Source organism: Chaetodon trifascialis, chromosome 22 (genome assembly GCF_039877785.1).
Source record: "Chaetodon trifascialis isolate fChaTrf1 chromosome 22, fChaTrf1.hap1, whole genome shotgun sequence".
Classification (NCBI taxonomy): domain Eukaryota; kingdom Metazoa; phylum Chordata; class Actinopteri; order Chaetodontiformes; family Chaetodontidae; genus Chaetodon; species Chaetodon trifascialis.
The window spans coordinates 4,452,556-4,460,466 of NC_092077.1; the positions used below are offsets into that span (position 1 = coordinate 4,452,556).

The 7,911-nt window shown below is 42.6% G+C and overlaps 2 protein-coding genes across 3 annotated transcripts in view; one reads left to right on the forward strand and one right to left on the reverse strand.

The window, feature by feature from the left end:
• slc41a2b (solute carrier family 41 member 2b) overlaps positions 1–3,521 on the reverse strand; it is a 34,759-nt gene extending 31,238 nt beyond the window's left edge. Inside the window, exons 1-3 of one of the 2 annotated variants that reach the window (XM_070991943.1) lie at positions 3,425–3,521; positions 1,708–2,388; positions 375–482 (exon numbers count right to left, since the gene is read on the reverse strand). In XM_070991943.1, the coding sequence (XP_070848044.1) occupies positions 375–482; positions 1,708–2,250 (651 nt within the window). In that variant the 5' untranslated portion in view covers positions 2,251–2,388; positions 3,425–3,521. The remainder of the gene's footprint in view (positions 1–374; positions 483–1,707; positions 2,389–3,424) is intronic. The other variant, XM_070991944.1, reaches the window with a different exon arrangement.
• Positions 3,522–4,181: 660 nt separating this feature from the next.
• Positions 4,182–7,897, forward strand: nopchap1 (NOP protein chaperone 1). Its single transcript, XM_070992232.1, has 4 exons — positions 4,182–4,311; positions 5,429–5,503; positions 5,623–5,756; positions 5,918–7,897. The coding sequence occupies exons 1-4, from the start codon at positions 4,251–4,253 to the stop codon at positions 6,104–6,106; spliced, it is 459 nt and encodes a 152-aa protein (XP_070848333.1). The 5' UTR covers positions 4,182–4,250; the 3' UTR covers positions 6,107–7,897.
• Positions 7,898–7,911: the final 14 nt, after the last annotated feature.

Sequence of the window (7,911 nt, forward strand, 5' to 3'; positions counted from 1 at the left end):
CTAAACTGCACATACACTGGTTGTGTTCAGAGAGAGCCACTGTGTGTGTGTGTGTGTGTGTGTGTGTGTGTGTGTGTGTGTGTGTGTGTGTGTGTGTGTGTGTGTGTGTGTGTGTGTGTGTGTGTGTGTGTGTGTGTGTGTGTGTGTGTGTGTGTGGATGTGTATCACTCATATTGTGGGACTATAAATCTGTTTACAAGGTCACATTGTGGTAACTGGTCTTCTTCCTGGGGAAAAAACAGTCCCCATAATGTTAGTCACTCATTTAGGGTGAAGACTATATGCAGGTACTGGTTTGGGCAAGTCTCCAGAACAGGGTTAGGGTCATGTAAGTCATGCCTGTGCGTGTGTATGTGCCTGTTTGTGTGACTCACCGCTGTGGACAGCCTTGAGGCTAGAGTCATCTCAAGGTTTCCTTTGAGGCCGAGCAGAGCAGGAACCAGGATGAAGATCTCGGTAATGTACTGAAACGCCTCCCAGTGCTGTGGATGACACGAGGAAGCAATACATTAAAAATTATTTTACTATGTCTGACCTTCTAATTACTCCACTTTCACTCAGCCTCATTTGACACTCAAATTCATTCAGATATGGAAAATCCCTCACTTGCACATGAACTTGTGATCCTGCAGACCAAATCTAACAGTGTCAACAGACTGGATTGTCTTTCTTGTAAAACATCCTGGTAGTGTTTCAACAAAGGCGTCAAGTGTTTCAAACTGTAATATGTTCCAAAGAGATGTTGTGAACATGGTTTGTTGCTCACTGCCATCCTGTTAGTTGACTGGAGTCAACTGAAGTCAAAATCACCCCCAAAACTAAGTGTTTTAAACTGAAATGTCCTCCAAAAAAAGAAACATGGGTGAGTGAACCACGCCGTACCCTGTGGGGTTTTGGACCTCTTGAGGCACTATGGAGCAAAGTGGCCCCCCGTTCTGTTTATCCCATGCATGGTTGAAATGCATGTACAAGTGGGTGACACGACACACAGTCATACCAATGGTTTCACACTATTCCACTGGTCTAGAGTAATACACAAAGATGTGGTGAGAAAGATGGCTAGCTTGTGAACAAAGATGTAAAAAATGTCATTCTTTAAAAATCAGCTTTGCAAATGTTTTCTGGGAAGTGAAATACACTCAGCATGTTTGGATTGATACCATGGGTTTTAACAACGCATGTAAAGTTCTGTTTGTTTGCAAGAACATCCACAGGGCAACTTTAATTACCAAGACCTCCCCAAGAGATGATACAGCATGAAAAAAGAAGTCAGAGAAAAGAAAAGGCAAAACAAAGGCAAACAGTAAAATGTTTCATCGCAGGTTACTTCCTGCTTTTTTTTCCTGCTTTAGGTTTGACCTTTGGCAATTCACATAGACATGAGCAGCATTTTCCTGACAAATAAAGAATTATTACAACATTTCAGGTGTACTCACTCTCAGTTTTTTTTTACCTCCAAATAAAGTGGTTTAGATAATCTGTGTGTTTTTTGCCAGTCAGACTTTACTCTCGAGATGACACTGTATTCTCACATCTAAATGATTACTTTGCTAAGATCTGTGTTTTCTAAACTGAAACAATGGCCCATGCTCTGAAAATAAGACCCAAATGGAATAAACTGGACTTAGCCTTTAATGCTGCCCTGTCTTGAGCTCTCAGCTATGCAGGCTGCTGTCTGAATAATAGCTGTATTGTCGCTCAGCTTACCTGCACAATATCAAGCACCATTCCAGCTGATACAGTTCCAAATCCAGCGAGCAGGAAAGGCACCAAGATCTGCAGCGCCATGGCCAGCGGCGACTCCTTGGGCATATTTTGCACATCAGATACGAGCCCTTCCTCACCATCCTCTTCTTCCTCCACATCTGCCTCCTCCCCAGAGAGCCTCCTCTCAGCCAGCATGGGCTCTGTTTCAGAGTAGCCTCCATCTCCACAGTCAGATAAAGTCACAGAGGACCGAGAGGCCCGATCCAGGAGCCGCCGGCCTTCTATGTGTGATGTCTCTTGTCTGTAGCCATTCTGGAGCGAGCCAGCCTCTGGCTTAGCTCCAAGGTCCACCATGGCTAACCGCTCTTCCTGTAGTTTGGTGTAACCAGTGGGGACCATGGTTTGGAACAGAGAGGCAATCCGCCCAGAGGAAACAGGCTTCAGGGAGAGAGCACTCCACCCCCCACCTGCTCCGCTCATACGCACCGTCAGGCTAGAGCCCAGGGACTCCCCTATAGCTCCTCCCAGACTCTGGATATTCATGATGTGGTCTACGGCTGTGGTGTCTCATCTCCTGTCATCCAGTCTGAGAACGGTGTAAAAATGATACACGGTAAAACTGGTTTACACTGGCTCAGGTGCACCATCCATGTTAGACATTGGATACCGGAAGTCATCAGCCTGAGGAAAATACACAAGGAAAGACAACAGATGAGAAAATAGCTGCGAGGACAGAAAAACAAAGCCTGAAACAATAATCAACATGATATTACACTAAGCTGGAGCAGCTGAGTCACTGCTTATAAGAAGGAACAAAACCAGAGAAGGTTCTAAATATGGAGCAGCTGTTTTCTAATTAACTACAGACCTGCTTTGAGGGAATCAATGCAACTTCACATCAGCATGATGGTAGGAGACTGAATCAAAAGTTCCCACATCATTACAGCAGCTACAGGATTTTTGCATCTTCAAGATGTGCTCGTTGACATTTGGTCCTCTCTCACCAGGAGAGTCTTACTCATGATTCCAACTGAGTGCTGGACAATTTGTTGGCAGCCTCAGCCCATTAGCGCAGAACACAACTGTCATCGTCCCACGCTGCTGTGCGCCATGTCTCTGGACGGTGAAACCAGAGCAGTAAAGATAGTGCTTATCATCAGTAACGTTATGTAAACAAATTCAAAGTGAAGGCACAAGAATTTTTACGTTGTCTAATTATCAAGCAAAAACAGAAAATATACGCTTTAAAACTGGTATTTCAGTGAGACCACCGCTGCTTCTCTTATGCTGACGATGCAGTCCGGACACCCCAGGCTACATGTCGTTACTTTGCTCACCTCTGCACTTCATCATTCTTCAGGCCTCTCACATTAAGTTACCTGTCTGTCTCAGTTCAGAGCACTTCTATCTTGTGGTAGCGGTTTCGTTTAACGCGTTCGTACGACACAAGCTAATGTTTACTGACAACTTCGCTGAACACGAACATTTCGGGTAGTTGTGGATATTTGTTTACGTTAGCTAACACTATGCTACGTTAGCTAGCAGTGGAGGAATCAAAACAGTAGCAGTCAGGGCTCCCTACTTTTTATACGTTAACCGAGAGAACACAGTGTCCACTGTTAGCTAGTGGATACAAAAAAAATACAAAATAATAACAACGAACTTATTCTAGTCGTCACCGGGTTTTTTTGTTTGTTTGTTTTTTTCCAGAAGTTACCTTTCTGCTGCGGAGACATTTTATCCAAGGGATAGGATGCGAGTCTTCTTCATTGACAGTCAGCCAGCCAGACAGCCGCGTCAGAGCAAAAAGTGCCACCAAAGATCATCTATGTTGGAGGATGGTCCACCCTTTTTGAAAAATGGCGGACATAAATCTATACCAGCCTAAACCGGCAGGGTTAAAAAAGTTTGAAAGACAGGCCTTTCTCGGGTGTTATTAAGACTTTCATAATTTCTGATTGTGTTCACTTATTTCCTCGGCGAAAAATGATGAGGTTATCTGAAATATTGCGTTGTAAGCAAATTAAATTGTCTGCGTGCTTTGGGCAGATGGAGATAAATTCATGATGTACAATATTCTCATTCAAATGTACTAAGTCAACCCTGCCTGAAAGGTTTCGCGGTAACCAAAGCAAGCGAGAGTGAGATCTCACTCGGCCTTTCTCGTGCCACAGAGATATTCTGACTGCAGGGCGCTGCCGCAGAGTACACTTCACTTCAGTAGCATTCCATTTTTTGAATAATAAAGCTCATAGGCTCATTACGTTTACAGATAATAATGTAATCATAATCAGAAAATTAGTGGGGGGCTTTTAACGATGTCTTGTAATCTATTTGTTTATTAGCGTTCTTATTTGTTGTTTATGTATGGTTGGTGATTTTTTTACAGCCTTTTTTTACAACTCAAATCTCGTGAGTTCTTCCGGACAGTAGAGGGCGATATGGACAGCACGGCTCAAATCTTTAACTCTGACCTTCCACCCGGATGTTGGTCTCACTCCTAACACACATGTCATTGAAAACACTGTTGTGTCGCGTCTGAAATGGAATTAAACATCAAGAAAACGAGTTCCCAGGCTTTGCTGTCATGTGGCAACGGAGGAGGTTTGATCTTTTTTGTAGCACGTAACATTTTTGGAAGAAAAATGCTGAGAATAATAATGTTAAAAGCCGGTGTTTAACTACGACACACTACTACTTACTGTGAAAACAGTTGTGTCTGTGGATTCCTATGTGCCCCAAAGCTCTTACAAAAATTCTCAGAATCAATAATTGCTAATTGCTAACTATTGTCGAAGGAAAACTCCTAATGTCACAGCTGAGCACGGTTTTATTGAGTAGTATCTCAGACATTGTTATGACTCACAAAGTGTTTTGCTATAATTTCATACAACGTCCTGTACAGTTAAATGTGATTGATTATAGTGTTGAAGAAATAAACAAACCCTTGAGTTAGACATATGATGAAGGAAGATGAGTCATTATCTAAATATTATTAAGCAGATTTTCTGATATCAACATGACAAATGTTGTGCAAAATCACAAGTAAAATGAACAAATGGATGTTCAAAGCAATGAAATGTGTTCCACTGTTGAGCGTTATATTGGACAGACTTTATTGTGTTTGACAAAAAATCAGATCATAGAATTTGTAGAATGATCAAAACATCATAGATAGGGTTGAGCTGAAATTCAGTCAGCAATATTGAACTGTCACCCAGATGTTGTTGCACAGTGAGCAGCTGCAGAGTTCACATTGCTTTGAATTTAAAGGAAACGCAGTTCTATTACATTAAAAAGCAGCTATTTTGATGAGAAATCAGTCTGAGTAATTTTTGAATGAAAAAAGTTAAAGGTTAAGCTTCTTGAATGTTAAAGTTTTCTGGCTCTTCACTCCTCTATGAGAGTGAACTAAACATCTTTGGTTTGTGGACCAAACAGCACATTTAAGGTCGTCATCTCAGCCTGAAGGAAACACTGATCAAATTTCTCACCATTTTCTGACATTTTATAGACAAACTCGCACTCAATTAATAGAGAATAATTTACAGGTTAATTGATTATAAAATAATCCTTTGGGGGAATATTTGTGTCGTGACGTTAGGGTGCCTTTCTCAACACTTCGTATCACATTTGCGATCTGCATTGCATTCTTTTCACTCGAGAGAATCAGGTCCTGTTACACAGCAACTCATTGTGAGCTTGTTTGTTGTGCTGCCAGGTCTCAGTGAGAAACTCCTCCTCAAGCCAAAGGCTGGCAGCTCCCTGCAGACAGAGAGAGTCCCGAGAAGCAGCGGTGAGACCAAACATCACTCAGCCTTAGTACTTAGTTGGACATAATTATGCTATGAAAGTAAGAGCAAACACCATCTGAGGCAGAAGTGTGATGATGCGTTTTGTTGTGTTGTGCGTCAGTGTTGGAGCGGCTGCAGAGCTTCCTGCCTCAGATGGCTGAGGCCAATGAGAAGCTGAAGCAGCAGATGGAGGAAGCTCCTGCTGGATGCTTTGATATAGAGTGCGTGGAGGAGGCGCAGAGGGTCATAGAGATGGTGAGTGTCAGTCTGCTGGTAAATGTAAGCTTTCCTGCCCCCCCCCCCCCGCTAAAACATTAGACTCCAGATGTATATTGCAGAAGTCTCCTTTTAGTTGTTTTAACTGTATTTGTTGTATGATTTGACTGAGTCTTGTTATTTCTTCCTCTTGTCCTCAGGACGTGGCGCTGGTGGAGCTCAGTGGGTCAGACAGCGACATAGAGGATGAAGAGGAGACCTCTGACTCTGAGGAGGAATCAGACTGTGGGGAGGAGAGTGAGATAACAGAGCATAACCTCAAATTACCTGGAGACCGAGGCATGAAGAAGAAGGCCAACATCCAGGTTGTCGATCAGCAGGGAGAGTAGAAAAGTTGGCCGGACAGCTTGACTGTGATTTAAGTCTCTTTGCCCTCTGAGGTGATGTGGGATAAACTGACCAATGACAAAACTTCTACCTCAGGTGTGAGGCGATTTTCACCTGAAGTCGATGAACAGAAAGCTCCCGTGTGGAGAGATGGAGATCTTCCTCATCCCTATGGGAACAACAGTAAAGATTATTTTGTACATTTAAAGGTCAAAGTTGCAAAGTGCCTGTGGAGCCAGGACCGATGCTGTGATGACGTCATCCAGCCTGGCAATCACCTGACCGCGTGACCTCTCACTGTACATGATGTGTTTACGTGTAACGCTGTGAGTCACCTTGTTTTTGGTTTTCCATCTACTTAGGCTTCAAACTGTCACTGCTTTCATGATGATTTTGATGATGAACAGATTTTTATGTAAGTGAAATTGCAATAATCACACTGACAGACATGACAGCTAAAATCACAATGTTTATCTATATGTAACATGTACTGTATGTAGTGTCTTTCAGCTTGTGCCTCTTTAAGTTTGGGCTTCAACATGAAAAGTCATGATCCAGATAACTGAACAAGCCGCACTTTGCAGTTTGTTGCTCAGACAACAGAGGGGTGGCCCTGAAAAGCAGTGCTTGTCTTAAAAAGCCTGTCTTGAATGAATCAGTTTGGCTACAATATCGCACAGAAAAAGTTGTGATGCTGTGTAAAATGTAAATAAAAACAAATCACTTTGTACCCAGATTCAACTGAATATAGCATGAGGATATTTGATGTTCAAACTGAAAGCTTGATTTTTTGGAAATATCTGCTTTTTCTGAATTTGATGCAACATGTTTCAAACCAGTTGGGTCAGGAGCAACTGAAGACTGGGAAAGTTGTGGAATGCTCCAAAAACACCTGTTTGGATCATTCCACAGGTAAACAGGTTGATTGGTAACAGGTGATAGTATCATGATTGGGTATGAAAGGAGCATCCTGGAAAGGCTCATTCGATCACAAGCGAGGATGGAGAGAGGTTCACCACTTTAAAAACTGACAAACTGCATGTTCAAATGGTCTAAAACTTTAATAACCAGCGTTTCTCATCACACAATCACAAGGGATTCAGGGATCTCACCATCTACAGCGGCACACCCAGATATTTTGGTGGCTGCTCACTTGTGGGGGGGCAGCAACTGATGATGCTCCGCCACTTTTTTTCTCAAAGTGAGGAAGTGGAATATTCATAGCTTACATAATGTGCTTGACATTCATAGACATTTTTCAAGTGTTTGAAGATCCAGCCATGAATAAAGCATGTGATGAAAAAGAGCCAGTCACTGCTTGACCTCACTGCTCTGTACCAGACACCCGACGAGTTCTACGCATGTCTGAAAAAGAGGCCGTAGACCGTGATTGGTTGGAGAACAGTTAGGGTTAGAGTAACTCATCGCTCAGGCATTAAGACCTGATCTACACCCCTGCAATGCCATTGGAGCAGGATGCTGGGACCAGATGGTGACAGAGGCAGTGAAAACTAATAATGGAATGGTCAGAGTCGTCTTATTGACATTTAAGGTGTGCTTATTGGTTCATGGTGTCAACTCCTATAAAATAACATACAAAAAAATGCTCCACCTTAAAAGTTGCCGGTGGCCTTTGAGCATAATAAATAATAATCTAAAATTATTTTTTATCCAGCCTAGCAAACATGGCAGAGTTGAAACAAACTGCTGGGTCACCCCAATCAAAAAAGCCCGCACGCACCACTGTGTGGAGCAAACGTCTGTACACCTATTAAATCTGTTGTATGTAACAGAAATGTGTGGTTTT

Coding starts and splice junctions, on each gene's coding strand:
- nopchap1 (XM_070992232.1), top strand. CDS start 4,251: ATGGAATTAAACATCAAGAAAACGAGTTCCCAGGCTTTGCTGTCATGT. Junction 4,312..5,428: donor GTCATGTGGCAACGGAGGAG/GTTTGATCTTTT, acceptor TTGTGCTGCCAG/GTCTCAGTGAGAAACTCCTC. Junction 5,504..5,622: donor GAGAGTCCCGAGAAGCAGCG/GTGAGACCAAAC, acceptor GTTGTGCGTCAG/TGTTGGAGCGGCTGCAGAGC.